The sequence below is a fragment of the Macaca nemestrina genome, chromosome 1, assembly GCF_043159975.1.
Source record: "Macaca nemestrina isolate mMacNem1 chromosome 1, mMacNem.hap1, whole genome shotgun sequence".
Lineage (NCBI taxonomy): Eukaryota > Metazoa > Chordata > Mammalia > Primates > Cercopithecidae > Macaca > Macaca nemestrina.
The window spans coordinates 200,615,160-200,635,484 of NC_092125.1; the positions used below are offsets into that span (position 1 = coordinate 200,615,160).

Genomic DNA, 20,325 nt, shown 5'->3' on the forward strand with positions numbered 1-20,325 from the left:
CCAAATAAATGGCATTTGCTCGTTTTATTCTAAAATGTACACTTTTACAATCTGTACTTGAGACGCACACATAATCAATGTGTAAATTCCTTGTGGGGGAAATGGGTCATCTTAATACTGATCGCATTTTAGAATTTGGGAAACATGGTAACATGGTATTAAATAATAGCGTGTTTTGCCCTCCGGAAGGTATGTATATGTGCTGTTTCCTTTTCGGCTTCTTGAAATATTGAATCCAGCTTGTGCGTCCTGATTAACTAGATTCAAGGATCCTGCTTAGTCCTCCAGGAATCCCAATTTGGGAATCACTCATCTAGATCACCCTGTGCTTCCGAACCCAAATGCTCCAGCCCACACGTGATATCTGGCCTCTGCCTCAGAAGGTCCCAGAATACAGTTTACATGTCCTATCCTCTTTTCCCAAGTGCCCTGGTGCTATCCATGGCCAATCAGCGCAGCTCTCCCTCCACCTGTGTGGCCCACCTGGAAACATCTAAAGCACTGGGTTCTAGTATGGGTTCTGCCACTGCCTGCCTTTTGTGACCTTGGGTAAATCACCTCACCTCTGCTTCATCTAGGACATTTAAGATGTTAAACTCAGGGCCCTTCTAACTTTAATCCTCTGGGATCTAGTGTCCTGTGATCCAAAACCGGCACTACCCACCCCTTCCCCGACCCCGTCCCTAAATTGGGAGGAAAGCAATCTGTTTATCTGAGTCAGGTAATTCACAGTAAAGTGTGAATGACTGTAAGATGTATACTTGCATTTTAAAGAAATTGTTAACCAAATGAACCTCTAATTGATGGACTCTGTCAGGGTCCCAGATAGAGCTCAGCCTGCCTGTTCCCCTCCCTCCCCTCTCCTCCCCCCAGCTCCCTCTCAGTCACTTTTCTACCCTTCACTTACCCAGCCCCGGGAGTTAGGTGTCAACAAACTGGTGCTTGTGAAATCTCTTACCTTCCTCACTTTCAGAGTGGCATTAATTTCTTTGGGGGCCCAAATATAACCAAAGAAATTGTAAAGCGTGGCCCCAGATCTTTCCATGAGGGCTGGGCACTGTGTCCTCAGCTTACCGCACTGCAGTACGGCCTGTTGCTTGGACCAGGTGTATGCTGTGTTTGCTGCTGTCTCCTGGATATGGTTTAACTGGGCATCACTCTGCAGTGCTCCCCTGAGGTGGTTTCTAGAGCAAATGGTTCCTTGGGAACCCTTCAGTCTCCACCCTGGCCACATGGCTGGGCCTGCTGAACACAGCACAGTGAGCATGACTTCAGTGCTGGGGGCTTGGAGGGTGTGCTCTGTGTTCTATAGGTGACCTCGTTTTGCCCTTTGTTGAACAGAATTTGTTGGAAGAAGATGATCCATGTTATCATCTACTCTGCTTCTTTAAATTCTTTATTCACTTCATGAGCTCTGTCATACTCCTACTGCAGCCAAACAGTAAATAGAAGTCTTTTAAGTTAAAATACATATTCCCTTCTCATGATAAGGTGGAAATCAGCCATTGACCAAGCTGAGGGGGTAGAAGGAGAAGTTCTGTTTGGTCTCCATTGCCTTTGAAGCCAAGTCTTCAGGCTATTTTAGGGTCAGATAGAATGAGTGCTAGGCCATCTGAAATACCCGTTGCAAGTGTTAGTACAGATTGAGCATCCCAGATTCAAAATGCTCCAAAATCCCAAACTTTTTGAGCACCTACATGATACTCAAAGGAAAGGCTCATTGGAGCATTTCAGATTTTTGGATTTGGGATGCTCAACCAGTAAGTATAATGCAAATATTCTAAAACCTGAAAAAATCCAAAATTAAAAACACTTCTGGTCCCAGGCATTTTGGATAAGGGACACTCAATCGAACATCAGAACTGGCTCTGAAGTGGCCCAATTGTGCCTAACTGGCAGTTAGCCTGACGTCTGTCCTTAGCAGGCTGGAGAGCCCATCTGCTCTGGACATCAACCCACTGGTCCTAGGAGCCTCCCTGCCTCTGCCTCTAGAGGTCATCCTGCCTTGGCAAGTGCCTGGGTCTGGCAAAAATGTTTCAAAGGGGACAGGGAATTCAGAGGTCTGCCTATACCTCTCTTCTGCTGAGGAAATCCCCACTGTCACAGGAAGACATGGGCCCAAAAAATAGCTCTTATTCTTCATAATCAGGTACCTAGAAATGCCGCTCTGGTAGGCAGGTCCCACCAGCCTAGCTGCTCTCAAAACATCATAGCTTCAGAAAGCAATTTGTAAATCTCAGCTAGTGCCAAATTGCTTATCTTGGCACTAGGCAGCCCTGTACTCTTTATGTAGACAATGAAGACTGAGATCATGGACACCACACATTCCAGTTTAATGATCATTAAGCACTTATCATATTTTGGACACGGGGTTAGCCCCTGAAGATCTCGAGGTGACTGAGTGAGTGGTAGCCCCCTGCCTAGAGAAGTCTGCTCTGCTTAGGAGACGTGACCAATCCCAAAGCAGATAATTTCACAAACAGGAACTGAGTGGTCATTCCTGTTTTATCCCACCCCTGTAAGGGCTGTTTCTACCAGAGCCTGTGAATGAGACCAGGAATGAGAAACAGCCTAGAAGCTGACACATATGTTAGGCAAGACTCTGTGGAACATGCTGCTCTGTTCATTCTGACCGGAATACTTGGCCCTTTGTGGTCAGCGTCAACTAAAGGCCAAGATTCTAACTCCTCCTTCCCCCCACTGAAGCCTGGCTTTACTCCCCTCCCCCAGCCTCTCCCACCGGCCTTATCCTGCCTCCACCTTTCGGTTTCAGGTGCCTGACTGTATACAGGCATTTGAGACCTGTGGGAATCCCCGGCAGCACTTACAGCCTCTGAACTGGTCAAGGGAATTGAGTAAGGAACCAAATTCAGAGTATTTCTTTGTCTCTTTTATCTGGCCTCAGGGCCAGCAGGGCAGGTTTCTGCAAGTTTCCCTGTTAAGCTGCTTTCCCCCAAAAGCCGCAAAGCAGTCTGGGAGAGCAGAAAGCAGATTAAATTAATCTCAGTGTGCTGAGCTTGGCAGGGGGCGAGATTGTGTTTGGTCATTCCAGGAATAGCCCAAACTCCTTTGTTACTAAAGCAGATGAGGAGCTATTGGCCTACAAGATGACTGCAAAGCGAAATAGCTGTGAACCTTTGTATATTCATAAAACACTCTCCCATCTGTCCCTTGGATTCTGTCTCTCCTTTGATCTGCCCTGGGTTACAATGGGGAGTGATAGTTTCTAATGTGGTGCAAGACTTTTTTAGTGTGTTCTCTCTCTTAACAAGATCTTTTTTTAAAAAAACAGCCTCAAATTCCAAAAAGTTTTGCTTCCCAGAGTTAAGCACTGGCTCTGTAGCCTTTGAGCTAGTGACCATATCTGTTCACAGATGTATCTGGCATGAGGACAGAATCTAACCTCAAGAGTGATCTTCTGTCTCGCAGTGAACATTAATAGGCATAGATCTGACATAGGAGGGGGGACACGGGCAGGGAACTCAAGCAAGGATAGAGGGATCCCATAAAAGACAAGGTCTGAGGGGCTGTTTTCTGATGAATATCAGTGCAAGAGGCAGGAGGTGGGAGTGATCCCAGAATTCAGAGGAGAAAGGATTAATTCCATGGAGGAATTCATGAAACTGAAACAAGGGCATTACCAATTACTTTCTACCTATGCTGTCAGTCAGGTGTGACTGTCTTTAAAGCAAACACAGAAAACCAAAAATCTTACTAACCAGATCTCTTACATGACTACACCTGACAGATGATGCTTAGTATTGACTAGATACCTGATATTAAAAGATGTAGGCAGAGAGGGCCTAGGATGATGAATTTGTAACCTTTTTATGTAAGAAATACCTGAAAGAACAGAAGGGATTTGGCCTGGAGGAGAGAAGATAAGACTGTGGTCATGAGTGACGACTTTCATGACACCAGGAGCATTCCCAAGCATTTCTTCCTAAGCTAGCACTGCCTTTCACTGGCTCATTAGTCCTCACAGCAGCACTCTGAGGTAGGCGTAGGATCCTTATTTCACAGCCAATGGAGCCAAGGCTTAGAGAGGGACAATGACTTGCCCGTAATTTACTCAGTGATAGAGACCAGTCTCTAAGCCAGGTCTAAGCCCATGTCTCTGCCTGTTAGACAAATCTGATTGGTCTTGTTTTCTGTGAGTTTAAGGAACAGAATGAGGATAATTGGGCCGAGATTAATAGAAAGACAGATTTTGGGCTCATTATATAAGGAATCATTAATGAGCCATCCAAGGTGGGAACAAACTGCTTCCAGAGTAGTGAGTTTGTCACTGGAGGTATTCAAATAAATGCCAGAAAATCATTGGGTGGGCATTTTATAGAAAATATTCAAGCACTGGTAAGAGATCAAACCAGACTTCCAATCCTGTAATTGTATAATCTGCAGTTCATTAGACTCATCAGGGAATATTTTACCAGGCTGTAATTGGAAGGAAATAGCCATCATCTAAAAAATAAAATTTTAGCCTTCATAGTAATCTTTCTATGTTAGTAATTCATTTTAAATAAAATAGATGTTTCTTAGCATATGCAAAACATAAAAGTAGAGAAAATGTAATCGTGTAAAGGCAGACTTAAATATTTAAAATTTAAAAGCACAGAAACTTAATTTGATTGAATCATCAACTCATTCCTCCTAGTTATTCATAGATTGTGAGGGAAAGGGGTTTTTTCTAAGTTCTCAAACACGGATATGAGGGGCCATCTGGCTGCGACACCTGTCACCCTGTTGATTGGCAGAGTTAATTCCGCTGATCTGGCTGGCTAGGTGTCCCCTTCCTCCCTCACTGCTCCATGTACGTCCCTCCTGAACCAGTGTTCTGGGTCAGAGGACGACCATCCTATAGAGGAGGGCTGTCCCTCAGTCAAGGGCATACGAGTAGCTGCGTTCCCCTGCTAGAACCTCCAGACAAGCTCTCAAGTTCTCAGACACCTTTGCAATTGGAAAGACAAATTCCAAAAGAAAGGAAATGTTTCCATCTCTACAGAAAAGCCAAAGCTGTTTAAAAACCTTCTTTCAAGTGAATATAGGCACTTAATGGAAATTTTCTAACTTACTGGTATAACTGTGTCTCAAACAAAAAAAAAAAAATTCATTGGTCCTTTCTCTTAGATGGCCCCTGCTCAGCTCTGAAGTTTATTATATAGCTGAATTATGGAGGACTGAGTACTAAAGACGTGTCATAGTCAACCCTTGTTCATTAAAGGTTTATCCTGGTTTAGTTAGCATTAGAACCACCAGTAAGAACATGGGCTTGAGGCTGGGTGCGGTGGCTCGTGCTTGTAATCCCAGCACTTTGGGAGGCCGAGGCAGGTGGATCACCCACCTCAGGAGTTCGAGACCAGCCTGGCCAACATGGGGAAACCCCGTCTCTACTAAAAAATACAAAAAACTAGCCGGGCGAGGTGGTGGGCGCCTGTAGTCCCAGCTACTCGGGAGGCTGAGGCAGGAGAATGGCGTAAACCCGGGAGGCGGAGCTTGCAGTGAGCTGAGATCCGGCCACTGCACTCCAGCCTGGGCGACAAAGCGAGACTCCGTCTCAAAAAAAAAAAAAAAAAAAAAAAAAAATACAAAAATTAGCCAGGTATGTTGGTGCGCGCCCGTAATCCCAGCTACTCGGGAGGCTGAGGCAGGAGAATCGCTTGAACCCAGGAGGCAGAGGTTGCAGGGAGCATAGGTCACGCCACTGCACTCCAGCCTGGGTGACAGAGTGAGAATCCATCCCAAAAAAAGAAAAAAAAAATGAGCCTGAGTGGACCAAGACCCATTGTGAACCAGTTATAAACCACCTTTTCTTTTCTCCCCCCGCCGCAAGATGGAGTTTTGCTCTGTCGCCCAGGCTGGAGGGCAGTGGGCGCACTCTCAGCTCACTGTAGCCTCCTGAGTTCATGCAGTTCTCCTGCCTGAGCCTTCCGAGTAGCTGGGATTACAGGCACGCACCACCATGCCTGGCTAATTTTTGTATTTTTAGTAGAGACGGGGTTTCACCATATTGGCCAGGCTGGTCTTGAACTCTTGACCTCATGATCCACCCGCCTCAGCCTCCCAAAGTGCTGAGATTACAGATGTGAGTCACCGTGCCTGACCCTAAACCACTTTTCTAAAATGTATCTGTTTTGACTTTTCCATACTGTGTAATTAAGCACAAGCAATTCCTATTCTGTGGTGGTATTATGGACCTTTAACATGAAATATGAGCATCTTCATAAAGTTTTATGCAAAGATACTTAATAAGTGTGCTGAAATCATTTTTAAAGTATATATCACTCATACCCCACTGGGCTATGCTTTATATTAATGGACTTGTTGCAATAAAGAAATGGCTTTTTCTTTCTTTTTTTTCTTTTTTAGGAAGTTCCAGGTTAAAGGCAACCTCAGCTCACGGGGCAGTTGGTGGTGGTAGAGAACAGCCCTGGGAAGGGGGCGGGAGAGAGTTACAGAAGTGAGGAGATGAAGTCTTGCACGTCTAAGACAATGAGACAGCTCATGAGAGATGCTGTTTGAAGTGGAAGAGAGGAAGTCCACTGTGGTGTGGTTGTGTATAGGCACCTAATGTCACTTTCTGGAGCACTCTGTTAGGTCTTTTAGGGGAAGGCGAATTAGGAAAGGTTGTCCACAGAGAGACAGAGGGTCTATGATTTGGTGAGGATCAGATTAGATAAGGAGCTGAGGCCTGATTTTGAGAGCACCTAACTCAGCAGAAACAGCAGAGAAAATCTCAGCTCTGCCTAGCAGCCTTCTTAGCAGAGAAATGAAATCTCTGCATATTTCAATGCACTGACCCCAGATAACCAGTCTGAATAGTCAAATCTACATGATAGTGTTTACTTGGGGTTCAGCCCCCACATTCCCTTGGCATCAATTTCTGGGGTTCCGTGTTTTGACATTTCACAGGGCTCTTAAAATCCCTCCTCTAAGGAACCTCATAGAAGCTTCATTTAACCTCTCTTTATCACACTGAAAGCCCTATACCTAGCTCAGCTTCTTGTCCTTGTTTTAGATGTCACCTTGAATACTTTTCTCCCTCAAACTGAGTATTAACCTTATTTGTTCAAGTCAGTATCGACCAAGGTCTTAACTCCTGAAAGACAGAATTCCCATCTGTTTAACCAGGTTAACTGTTCATAGCACGGTTGGGAAATTAAGGAACGCTGCTAGCTGATCAGCTGCATGCGTTGTTGTAGAACTGACTATACTCGTACTTGATGTGTCCATTGAAACTGTGCCACTTTTAAATGGGTCACTGAGGGGAGTGGACTGCTTGGTTTGCATTGTCGCTTGGCCCCACGGAAAAAGCCAGGTGCAGTCTGAGTCCTTGCTGTCCCTCCCTGGGCATGGACTCTGGTTCTGATCTCCCCTGCTCTGTTTTCCTACTCTCTCTCATGCAGAGACAGGGCAGGGCATTGTTCATGCACTGACCGACCTCAGCAGCCCCGGCATGACCTCAGGGAACGGAAACTCTGCCTCCAGCATCGCCGGCACTGCCCCCCAGAATGGTGAGAATAAACCACCACAGGCCATTGTGAAACCCCAAATCCTGACGCATGTTATCGAAGGGTTTGTGATCCAGGAGGGGGCGGAGCCTTTCCCGGTACGGACTACTTCTTTTCCCCTTTTTTTTTTTAAGTATATTTTGGATGTGTCTTAGAATATTTTTACATTTCCATGTAAAATTTCTGAAAATGTGAACAATTTGCTCTTTCCTTGCTAACTTCCTCCCCAAAAGAATACAGAGCCATTTCTTTCTAGGATTATCTTTCCAAGGTCCAGAAAGGGCGGGTCAGTGATCAGGAATGATTGGCAAGATCCTTGGTTAGAAGTTTCCACACACAAACTCAGGTGTATCCCTGCCTGATCATGTGTGAACCCTTGGTTAAAACAGACTTCATTGTGGGATATTTGGTGAGAGATGATGGGCTTTGGGAAATTAGATTTCATTGAGTTTTGAATGCCAAAACCTCTGAATGGCAAAACTTCGGTCAGTTAGGAACAAAAGGAACTGCACAGAACAGAATTCTCAAGATACGTATATCAGAAATGAATGTGAGGGAACAGGGTCACAACCTGAAGCTTGTTTTCTGGGGACAGAGCCTTGAAAGGGGAGTTGAGATTGAGGGGCAGTCAGAAAGGTCACAATGGAAGCCTAAGACTAACAGGAAATATCCAAGAGCCACGAAGATGGGTTATTAGACCAAAGCACCCAGAGCTGCTTCTGTGCATTGTGGACTGGAGACAGTGGTGCTGGCCTGTGGGTGTGGAGGAGCCCAGAGCCAGGGGCACACCAGCCTCTGTTTAGATGAAAAGTATCTGGCTGTTGGAGAGACACCTTTCTGGGATACCATCTGCCTTTTCTTCATTCTTTGGTTCCATGAGTGGTTTGATTAGTCCCCAGAAGATGCAGAGCTTCACTAACTGAGATGGGTGAACTGCTCCTGTAAAATGCCAAAAGACACACAGCTTCTTATCTTCTTTCCCACTGGAGGTTGTCCAAGGCCAGTGGCAAAGAAGTCCGCCTGGAACACCTGAGCTAGAAGTGGCTCTAGCTCTGTTACATCTCTTCCCTGTTAGACTGGGCCTCCTAGAGTAACACTAGAAACCACCTGATCTCATGGGGTGGAGGCAGATCGCATACCACCCCCAGCATCGCCCTAGAGTCAGTGCCACGTGATTGGCTACCAGGCTGCCTAAACAAAGGCCACAAAACGAGATCCAAACACGTAAATAAGCTGCTCTGGGGTTCTGACAACTGAGAGGTCATTGGCTCTATGGCCCAGGGTCTGTGTTTTCCTGCTGTCCTCTGTGGCTGCCTGTACCTCTGGCTTGGGTCAGGCATTGGGGTAAGGTGGAGAACAGTAAAAAATCAGAAAACGGGTGCTGAGTCTCTCTCTTGCATATGTACAGCCTCACACAGACTCCACTCTGTCCTTGCCTGGAGATGTGTGGGCACTGGGTCTTGGTGCTTGATCTGGCACTGTGGGAAACCTGATCTCAGCCTTAGACTCTTATTGGAATAGATATTTTCCTATCTCCTGAGCCATCTATTGGTCCTGGACAGAAGCCATCCCTTTACTTTGCCCATTAGCATCTTACCTCGTGAGCCAACTAGCAAAATAGGGCCTTGAGCCCGGCACACTTGGATGATGACATGGGGGAAGGTTTGAGGAGGGCTGGCCTCTGTGCCTGGATACTTTATACATGTAATTGTGATGAGGATGGATAGCAAGGAAGCCTCTCCCACCTGACCCTCACGGCCTCCGTGTCACCTGTCCTCTAGGTGGGACGCTCGTCCCTGCTGGTGGGGAATCTCAAGAAGAAGTATGCACAGGGGTTCCTGCCTGAGAAACTTCCACAGCAGGATCACACCACCACCACTGACTCGGAGATGGAGGAGCCCTATCTGCAAGGTGGGCATCTCAGACCTTGAATCTCTCGGTCTCCGAACGTGGCTGGAAAGGCAGGCCTCCCACACTTCCTCTCTTGGTGTCCTCAGAGGAACCCTGAGCCAGCAAGTCTGTAAACATTTCCCCCAGCACCTCCTCGGCCTCCTTCCCTCAAAAACAGGGATAGGGGAAATCAGGGGAACCATGTGTCCTCTGCTCCCCCAGTCCCCCTCCGGCCAACCACAGGATTCCAAAAATGGCTTTTCCTGTGTGAATCATTGGCAAGTTTTAGGCGTGACTGTAGGAGCTGCCCCAGGCAAGTCCTGCCCTTCGTCCCTACCTTGAGACTGGGGCCACAGCAGCCAGCTGCATAGATCAAGGTGGGGTGATGCCAGCGGAGCAGCTGTGACAGCATCCAGAGTATTTCCTGGGGGTTCCTGCTTTCTTCCACAGTCATTTGATGCTGATTCTTCCCCACCTGTGTTTTGCCTCAGACTCAGAGCACTTGGAAGAAAAAATGTCAAGTATACAAGGGGCATCCCCAGACACCCTTGAGTACATTCCAGGGGTGAGAACCACTGGCATTTTCCACGCCAGACTGCTGCTGCATGTCACAGCTGTGGGAGCAGGAGGACCAGGCAGGACGCCCCGCGGTGGGGCTGGCCACAGTCCTGCAGGAATTTCTCATTCGCCACCCTACCCATTTCTATACTTTGCAGAATCCAAAGAGGAGGGTGCTCCCCTCAAACTCAAGTGTGAGCTCTGTGGCCGGGTGGACTTTGCCTATAAGTTCAAGCGTTCCAAGCGCTTCTGTTCCATGGCTTGTGCGAAGAGGTGAGTGGCCCCAGCCCCCTTCATTTCCTCAGGACTGCACTTTATGTCCCACCTCCTGCCATTAATAGTCTACCCCAGGAGGCCCATAGCGGTGGTTTCTCCGGTTTCCTAGTTCCTCGACCCACCTGGAAGCAGGATGGCATCCCTAATTCAACAAGCATGAGAAGCCAGAACCCCTAAGAGCAGGTGGGAGAGAGCAGCAGGGAGTCCAAGGAAAAGCCGCAGTGCTGGGCCCCACTGGCATCCATTCGCCTTTCCTAGCCTTGACAGCCCCTGCCTTGTTAGGGTAAGCCTTGCCCAGAACCACAGCTATAGCGTTCCCTTGGTGAGCTCTCACCCAGCATAGAGCACTAATGGTCATCATAAAAACCACTGTCATTTCCCAAGAACCTGCTGTGTGCTAGTCACTGTGCCAGTCAATTGATACGATTATCTCATTTTCAAAATACCTCCCAAGCCAGGTATTACTATTGTCCCTTTATACAGGTTATGAAGCCAAAGCACAAAGGAGTAGTAGTGCCTCAAATGACATAGCTAATAAGCCATGGGCCTGGGGATTTAGGCTTGTCCAGTTCTAAAGCCCTATGTGGTCTTTGTACCACAATGGAAGCAGCAGCTGACCTTGAAGCCCTGAAATCCCAGAAGAGAAGAAATCTCTAGGTCCCAAGCAGAGGTGCTCTGCATGCCACGCTAGAGTTCAGCTATCTTCAGCCCTCATCCCCTCAGGTTGTCGGGGCAGCCAGGCCACTCCCCAGCAGGACAGTGGACGGTAGTTTCCTGGCACAGGATAACATTTATAGTGGAATAAGTCAGGTGTGAGCTCTCACCCTGGTCCAAGTCCAGGTGTCATCTCAAACATTTTACAGACATTATCTCATGTTGTAAGACCAGTCCTAGAGAGTGAGTGGTATTACCCCCAACTCCAGATAAGGAAACGGAGGATCAAGGCTTAAGTGACTTAAATCCAAAGTCACACAGCTAGTAGTTGGTGATGGAGTTAGGATCTGAACCAATAGATGGACTCAGATTTGTCAGACAGCTTGGCTGTGCTCATTGTGCCTACGGCCCATAAGCATGACAACTGCTCTGACATCCCCTGTTCCCCTGTCCCTGAAGGTACAACGTGGGATGCACCAAACGGGTGGGACTTTTCCACTCAGACCGGAGCAAGCTGCAGAAGGCAGGAGCTGCGACCCACAACCGCCGTCGGGCCAGCAAAGCCAGTCTGCCACCACTTACTAAGGATACCAAGAAGCAGGTAAGAGGTCAGCAGAGCCTGAAGCTCCATCCCCGCAGTCCCCACAGTTCCCTTTCATGGCCCTCGACACCATAGTCCCCTCCAGCTGCTGACTTCAGCGCACTCTGCTGTGCTCTCATTCCTTGGAGACCTGTCCAGTTGAGCCTTCTGCACCCCAGTAGGTCCCTTCATTTAGACCACGGTGCTTACAGGGTTCCCTGCGCCTTCCTTGGCCTTGCCCCAACATCACCCCACCTTCCAGTTTGCCTCCGTCCTTGGCCTCTGGGGCCACGGAAATGGGGTCTCCCCTGGACTGCTCAGGTAACCTCCTGCCTTACGTGGAGGGCTGGGTGAGAAGGCAGCCTCCACCCTTTGTTTTGCCACCTTTTTGCCTCCCCAAACATGAGGGCACAGAGTTCTTGAAGATCCGTACCAGGAACGTGGGTTGTTAAACATTTTTTAGCACCAGCTGTATGCCAGAAACTCTGTTAGGCACCAGGCTCTAAGGACACAGTCTCGCCCTAAAGGAACTCCACAGCATGGTGTGATGTTTCATAACCTTATCTATAATTTTGCCTGTTGTTTTTGTCTTAAACCTCCTTAAAAATGGTCCAAAGCTATGGTCCAAAATGTACCTACAGAAGAAATTTTACATGCCATTTCAAGTGGCTCTATGATCACCTCCTAGAACTCACAGAGCCCTGCTTTAAAACCCATGTCTAGAAAAGATAATTGCAGTGCTGTGTGGTACACACTACAGTACTGAGAGGGACTAACTCCTGCCTAGGGTAGGAGACAGGACAGCATGGAAGATGCTGTTAGATCTGGGAACTCAGAAGTGTAGTAGGCCAAGCAGAAAAAGGAGAAATACCTCCTTTGTCCATCACTGCTGCTAGAGATGGTTTGTTCCCCCATCCTGAAGAAAACTCTCTGCTCCCAGCCAACAGGCACTGTGCCCCTTTCGGTTACTGCTGCTTTGCAGCTGACACACAGCCAGGAAGACTCCAGCCGTTGCTCAGATAACTCAAGCTATGAGGAACCCTTGTCACCCATCTCAGCTAGCTCATCTACTTCCCGCCGGCGACAAGGCCAGCGGGACCTGGAGCTCCCGGACATGCACATGCGGGACCTGGTGGGCATGGGACACCACTTCCTACCAAGTGAGCCCACCAAGTGGAACGTAGAAGACGTCTACGAATTCATCCGCTCTCTGCCAGGTAAGACCCTTGGAAATTCCATGTCTCCCTGGAATAGCAAGGAAAGAGAAAATGAGACCCTCCCACCACCAGGAGGATTAGGTAGTTCAGTTAATGACTCAGGTTCAGGAACTGGGGTGCAGAGATGAGTGAGATGAGCTCCCTGCCTATAAGAGCTTGCTTATATTCAGCATAGAATGCAAACTATAAATATCCCATAGCTGTAATTCTGTATATTTTCTGGCATGGGAAGTGGTCTGTGTGAAATACAGACATGATAATATAATTAACTCTGTCTCTCTCCTGGGAGAGATTAGGACGGGAACCAGGTAGAGTGTAGGATATGTGTCAAGAACATCAAAATTAAGAAAATAACCAGACGTGGTGGCTCACATCTATAGTCCCAGCACTTTGGGAGGCTGAGGTGGGAGGATTGCTTGAGGTCAGGAGTTCAAGACCAGCCTGGGCAACATGGTGAGACATGTCTCTACCAAAAAAAAAGAAATTTAATTAAGAAAATGTAAACTAAATGACAGTAGACAAGTATGCCTTTGTTGGATGCAAAGACTGCAGGAGGGCGCACATGCAGAGGCATGAAGATAGGGAAGTCTGTGGCATGGCCAGACATGGCACAGAGGCCTGCGTGGTGGAGCCCTGCGTGGTGGTGAGGCCCAGGATCTAGGAGCCAGCTGTAAGAGGCAAGCCTTACATCATTCACAAATGCCTTCAGTGGGGCCTGGATGCGTGACTGTTTTTCTGCCACTCTCACTCATACACCAACCAGGTCAGGTATTCATGGCAACCACAAGCCTCCTTCTCAGAGACTGCAGTGTGGCAAGAGCACAGACTTCTGAGTCACACAGAACTGGGTTCAAATTCTGGCTCTGCCACTTAACCTAGTATGTTATCTCCTCACCCCCAAAATTTTTATTACACAGTTGCTGTGGGTAAGGAATTCAGGAGTGGCTTCCTGGGCAGTTCTGCCTCAGGTCTCTTATGAGGTTGCAATTAAGATATCAGCTAAGGCTGAGGTCATGTGAATACTGAAGAGCTGTGGGATCTCTTCCAAGGTGCCTCACTCACGTGATTTGCCCTGCGGGCTGGCTGTTGGCAAGAGGCCTTGGTTCCTATCTACATGGGTCTCTCCGGAGGGCTGCTCGAGTGTTCTCATGATATGCATGGCAGTGGGTTTTCCCCACAGGTAGGGATCCAAGAGAGCAAGGTAGAAGCCACTGTGCCCTTTATGATCTAGCCTCCGTAGCCATGTACTGGCATTTTCACAATATATATATTTTTAAATTTCTTTTCACAATATCTTATTGGTCACACAGGTCAGTCTTATTCATTGTGTGAGAAGACTCACAAGGGCATGAACTGGAAAGCAGGGATTATTGGGCGCCATTCAGAGACAGGCCATGTAGTTCACCATGGCCCCCAGAAATTTGTGTTCCTTCCTCATGCAGAATACCCTCACCCCACCAAATCCCCAACAGTTTGGTCCCATGGCAGCATCAGGCTGCCATGAAGTCCAGGCTCTCATCATTGAACCTAGGTCCAGGCATAAATGAGGCTCCTGGGGTCCAGTTCTTCAAGTATAGGTCATCTCAGTCTGAAGATCTGAGAACTAGAGAGAGGCTGTCTGCTTACTTCCACAAAGCCAATGCACAGTGGGACAAACATAGGATAACCATTACAGACATGCCCATCCAAAAAGGGAAGAAAGAGGGAGTGTACAAGAGTCGCTGATCCATTCCAGTTCCGAAATCCGCTAGGGTTTATGGTGGCATTTCCTCAATTGGGACTCAAAGCCTGGGAGTGATTTCTCTCTTGGCTCAGCCCTCTGAGTTCTCCTTCCTTTTCTGTGAAAAGTAGCCTGTATTTTCAGTGTAGTCGTTTTCTCAGCCTGCTTCCTGCTTTTATGTTATATTACCTTTGACCCTTTTTTTTTTTTTTTTTTTTTGAGACGGAGTCTTGCCCTGTCACCCAGGCTAGAGTGCAATGGCGCAAGCTCGGCTCACTGCAACCTCCGCCTCCTGGGTTCAAGCAATTCTTGTGCCTCAGCCTCTCGAGTAGCTGGGATTACAGGCACGCACCACCATGCACAGCTAATTTTTGTATTTTTAGTAGACATGGGGTTTCACCATGTTGGCCAGGCTGGTCTCAAACTCCTTACCTCAGGCGATCCACCTACCTCAGCCTACTAAAGTGCTGGGATTACAGGCGTGAGCCACTGCACCCGGCCTACCTTTGACTCTTAAAATCAGTAATTCAGTATTTCTTTTTTGTTTGTTTTGAGACAGAATCTTACTCTGTCGCCCAGGCTGGAGTGCAGTGGCACCATCTCGGCTCACTGCAAGCTCTGCCTCCCGGGTTCACGCCATTCTCCCGCCTCAGCCTCCTGAGTAGCTGGGACTACAGGCCCCACCACCACGCCCGGCTAATTTTTTTCTATTTTTAGTAGAGACAGAGTTTCACCGTGTTTGCCAGGATGGTCTCGAGCTCCTGACCTCGTGATCCGCCTGCCTTGGCCTCCCAAAGTGCTGGGATTATAGGCGTGAGCCACCACACCCGGCCAGTAATTCAGTATGTCTTAAAATGATTGTCATTTTTTTCTGGGAATCTTGTTGGGGTCCATTCCATTAGACAAAAAACACACCCAGAATTATCTTCAAGGATAAGCTGTTGTCTGCATTGGGATTCTTCTGAAGCTGAGGGGCAGCACGGACAGTGCCCTTCACATTCTTAGAAACCGTGCTGTTGAAAAGAGGATCTGTGAGGTGTGCCTAGAAAATCCATAGAGAGCCTTTGGATTGAATAGCATTTTGAGGCATCATTTTAGATCTTTCTGAAGTCTTTAACAAAAAGATTTAAGTCACATCCTAAGTTTAATCTGTAGACCATGTTTTCTTGACTGTGCCCCGAATTTGATCTTTGCCTAGAAACCATTTCTTAATTTTAGCGTCATGTGCCATCTGGAGAGGCTGGGCATTTTTAAACCGGCAGATCCTGGTTCCTTTCTGTTGAACAGTTTTGTTTGTTTTTACCTTCTCTCTCTCCTGTTTTACTGTGAGCAGCAGTAAGAAGCCAAGCAATACCTTCCACATTCTGTCTGAAAATCTCCTTAGCTAGACCACCCACTTCAGGAGGTACATTCAACTTACATTTCTGCCACCAACCACATTTTTACAAAATGTTCTTTTATTTCATAATAGAGACCCTGTTTCTTCTAATCTCCACTAAGAGTTTCCTCACTTTCCTTTAGGCCTCCCAGCAGCTTCCCCAAAGGCCATGAGACTTCTACATACAGTCTCTCAAAGCACCTTAGACACTCACGCTTTCCACAAAGTCCTTCCGGCTCCTGCCTGTGGCCAGTTCCAAGGCCACACCCACATCTATAGAGCTGTTTTATGGCAGCACTCCTTTTCCAGGTACCAGAATCTGCATTTGTTACCTATTGCCATGGTGTAAATTACTCCAGAACTCAGTGGCTTTAAGCAGCAATCATTTGTCATCTCAGTGGCCCTGTGGGTCAGGAATTGAGTGGCTCAGCTGGGCAGTCCCAGTATGAGGCTCCTGGTGTCCAGTTTATCTTAGTCTGAAGACCTGGAAACTAAAGAGAGAGGTTATCTGCTCCCTTCCACAAACCCAGTGTATGAGTTTGAGGTCATATGAGGTCTCAGGGAAGATGCCATACAGGGCTGCAGTGTCTGAGGTCTGGAGCCAGAAAACCGACTTCCAGCATGGTTCACTCACACGGCGAGGTGGCCGAGGACCACCAGGGCCTTGGCTGCTCTCCATGCGTGCCTCTCCAGAGGGTTGCTGGGGTGGCTTACTGGTAGCTGGCTTACTCTGCAGTAAACCAGACAGAAGAGTGAGGTAAGAACTGCTGTGCCCTTTATGATCTAGCCTCAGAAATCACATGCTGTCACTTCCTCAGCACCTTAGTGGACATGGGTCCGCCCAGTTCACAGAGCAGGGATCTGAACACGGGCACATAGGAGGAGGCCCAGATCGTGGCTGCTGTGGGTGAGTTGCCCAGCCTCTCTCAAGCTGCAAAATAAAAACAGCAGTGCCTTCCTCAAGGTGTGGTTATGAGGACTAAAGGAGATAATGGATGCAGATAACTAGATCTAGATAACTAGGCAGTGGCTGCCAGAGGTGAACACTGGCAGCTTGGATTGACACTGTCTTTGGTGGTACCCCCTCAGGCTGCCAGGAGATAGCAGAGGAATTCCGTGCCCAGGAAATTGACGGGCAAGCCCTGCTGCTGCTCAAGGAGGACCACCTGATGAGCGCCATGAACATCAAGCTGGGGCCTGCCCTGAAGATCTACGCCCGCATCAGCATGCTCAAGGACTCCTAGGGCCGGTGGCAGCCAGGATGCTGGCCCAGGGCGCCTCCTCCCAACTGAGCAGAGCCAGACAGACATTCCTGAGGGGCCCAGAAATGGGGCCAGTTGGAGGGCAGGGGCTCTCCCTAGGGGCGTAGCTGGTGAGGAGGTCTGGGCACCTCCTCCATGGCTCTCAGGGGCCTTTCATTTCTGTGGGAGGGGCAGAGAGGTAGGTGGCACAGAAGATGGGGCTTTATGCTTGTAAATATTGATAGCACTGGCTTCCTCCAAAGTCCCAATACTCTAGCCCCGCTCTCTTCCCCTCTTTCTGTCCCCCATTTTCCAGGGGGTATATGGTCAGGGCTCCCCAACCTGAGTTGGGTTACTTCAAGGGCAGCCAGCAGGCCTGGATGGAGGCCTAGAAAGCCCTTGCCTTCCTTCCTCCCACTTCTTTCTCCAGGCCTGGTTAACTCTTCCGTTGTCAGCTTCTCCCCCTTCAGCCTGTTTCTGCAGCAGCCAGGGTTCTCCCCGCTACACCCTCTGCAGGTGGAGAGAGAGAAGCTGGGCCCAGCCGGGCCGTGCCTGCTGGCACAGACGCCTTAACGCTGTGTGTATGACTGTGTGACTGTGTGGGAGCCTGGACTGACAGATAGGCCAAGGGCTACTCTCTGGCATCTCCAGGTGTTTTGTAGCAAACAGCCACTTAGTGCTTTGTCCTGGACTCCACTCAGCCTCAGGATGGGGAATAGCCAAGAAGGGCAGCCTCAGTGCAGAGGCAAGGTCAGAAAGAGACGGCGCTTCAGAGTTTCCTTTCCAGACACCCCTCCCCGCACTGTGAAGTTCCGCTGACTGCCCTCCTGGTTCACAAAGAGCATTAAGAAAGCTGCGGTGGTCTGAGCAACATAGCTCAGAGGGCTGAGCCTCCTGGCCTGCCTGCCTGCCTGCCCGCCCACCCTGGGAGTCCCAGTGGTGGGGCCCGGAGAACTTCTAAGGGGAGAGAACAGCTGGAGTTTCTGCTGATGTGAGGAAGGCAGCTCTTGGCCTCCCACTCCCACACTTCTTTGCCCATAAAACTTCCTAGCAGCAATTTGAGCTACCTGAGAAGGAGGCAGGGCAGGAAGGGCGAGGGCCTGCCTCTGACCTGCCGTGTCCTTTGCAGGAAGGAGGTAGGCACCTTTCTGAGCTTATTCTATTCCCCACCCACACCCCCAGGCAGGGTTGGAAATGAAGGACTTTTTTAACCTTTTTGTTTTTTAAAAATAAATCTGTAAAATCTGTCTCTTTGGTGCCTTTCTCCCCTAGGAATGCCTGTCTCTGGGCCCAAATGGCTACTTTTCACCCATATGGAGACGGGTGGGTCCCTGGGCTGGGGAAGGGACCTTAAGTGGACAGCATATCCTCCACACTTTTCTGGGGCTGGGTCATTTGAGGGTGCCCTCAGCTGCAGTTCACACGGGTAGATACCAGCTTTCTTCACACGGTGTCCCTTGGAGAGGATCCAGAAGCCCTTTCTGCTCTGTGTCCCTATACCTGCCATTCCCACTTGGGAGACGACTGTTGGGCTAGCAACCTCTAGACACCCGGAACACAACCCAGACTCTCTGATATTCCAGCACACACCTGTGGATAGAGCTGCACAGCATCCAGAATAGCTTTGGGATGGCTTTGGTTCACTAAGCACTTTTGCATGCTCAAATAGAAAATGATTAGGGCAGAGAGGAGGCATCTAAGCCTTGAATAAAGAAAGAGGGCATTCCAGACCAAGGCAGTAAGTGCAAAGGCACAAGCGTGAATGTGGAAGTGCAAATGAGGGGCAGGTGAGCTGGCTGGACTAGACGTGTGTGCTGCTAACTATGTTAGCCTATGTTGACCACATGCCTCTGAACCAGGCACTGTGCTAGCAGTGAGACGGGGGTGAAGCACAGAATAACCATGTGCCCTCTTGCATGGAGTGAAATCTACCCCACGTCTATGGGGGGAAGGGAAAAAGGGCAGCTTGGCCTCACTGCTCCTCCCCCTTCATCAGGTTTTTCCTTAAGGAACCATTTAAAAATTTTCCTTAAGGAACCTGTTAAAAATTTAGGTTATGGCTGCTCACATCTGTAAACCCATCACTTTGGGGAGGCTGTGGTGGGAAGATTGCTTGAGGCCAAGAGTTTGAGACCAACCTGGGCAACATAGGGAGACCTCATATCTATAAAAAAAAATATTAAAAAATAGGCAAGGTGGTGTGTACCTGTAATCCCAGCTATTCTGGAGGCTGAGGTCAGAGGATCGCTTGAGCCCAAGAGTTCAAGGCTGCAGTGAGCTATGATTGCACCACTGTACCCCCAACCGAGGTGACAGACAAAACCTTACTTTTAAAAAAAAGCAGAGATGGGGGTGGTTTGAGGGTCAGGCCACAACCTACTGAATCACAATCTCCAAAGGATGATTACTTACTTGAAAGTAACTTTCAAGAACCAACACTCACATCTTAATAACTCTTCTGGAAAGCCTATGAAAATGTAACTTTCTTGGAGGAGAAACACACTGATTAGTTGATCCCCAGGGGGTAGAACTAGGGACTGGAAAGCCTGGTGTCCCAGAAGGCAGGGAATGGCTGGCAGGACTCTGCGCTGACAGGGGAGGAGGAAGATGCTGAGATTGGGGAGTGAGCCCTGGGGAGCCCCCAGGCAAGAACGAACACCCCATGTGCTGCCTCCTCTCTTGCTGCTGGAGTGCAGGTCACGTGTGCAGGCGCACCACTGGCCTACAGGACTCTGGGCAGTTCTTTTCACTTTCTGGACCTTAATTTTCCATTTATGGAAGAAAATGGAAACCAGGCCCCACCTGAGTTAGTTATGTGTGTAGCAAAGAGGCAGGGAACCAAACCTACTCCTTAAAGATGCGGTGAATTTGATTCACACCAGTAAGTATCTATCTTCTTTAGATGAAAAGCTCCAACCTACTGCAAGTTTGCAGGACATACCTGCAATAGGCATTTGCTATTCCTGTTGTTTACACTTTACACTGAATTTCACAAACCTATTTCCATCATGATCCACAATTTAAAGAAATATTTCCCAACCTCATATACACACTTCAATATCTATCAACTGAAACATTTCATGAAACAAAACCTACCCTTAGGTACAATACAGAATATTTTCTTTTCCATTGTATTCCTGTTCATATTTTTAAAATCTTGGTCATGACCCACTGAACTCATTACACGACCTTCAGATAGGTCACAACTCGAACTTTAAAAAGCACTGCCCAGAGTAAACCACAACGGTTCGACACCCAGGATCTTACGTGGTTCTCTCTCCTGGGTGACTGGTGTACATA

General features: G+C 48.3%; 1 protein-coding gene and 1 long non-coding RNA gene across 13 annotated transcripts in view; one reads left to right on the forward strand and one right to left on the reverse strand.

Annotated features, from left to right (window-relative positions):
• Positions 1–18,272, forward strand: part of LOC105494672 (polyhomeotic homolog 2) — a 112,209-nt gene extending 93,937 nt beyond the window's left edge. For 11 of the 12 annotated variants that reach the window (XM_024796877.2, XM_071096500.1, XM_071096504.1 and 8 more), the window contains 6 exons: positions 7,407–7,609; positions 9,293–9,422; positions 10,118–10,232; positions 11,349–11,490; positions 12,410–12,686; positions 16,874–18,272. In XM_024796877.2, coding sequence (XP_024652645.1) covers positions 7,407–7,609; positions 9,293–9,422; positions 10,118–10,232; positions 11,349–11,490; positions 12,410–12,686; positions 16,874–17,028 — 1,022 coding nt within the window. In that variant the 3' untranslated portion in view covers positions 17,029–18,272. Of the gene's footprint in view, positions 1–1,378; positions 2,856–7,406; positions 7,610–9,292; positions 9,423–10,117; positions 10,233–11,348; positions 11,491–12,409; positions 12,687–16,873 lie in introns of those variants that run through there. The other variant, XM_011763329.3, reaches the window with a different exon arrangement.
• LOC112428996 (uncharacterized) lies at positions 7,801–16,890 on the reverse strand. Its single transcript, XR_003021082.2, has 3 exons — positions 16,117–16,890; positions 9,739–9,902; positions 7,801–8,450 (listed from the first exon to the last, which is right to left on the reverse strand). It is a non-coding gene; the product is annotated as an uncharacterized lncRNA (long non-coding RNA).
• Positions 18,273–20,325: the final 2,053 nt, after the last annotated feature.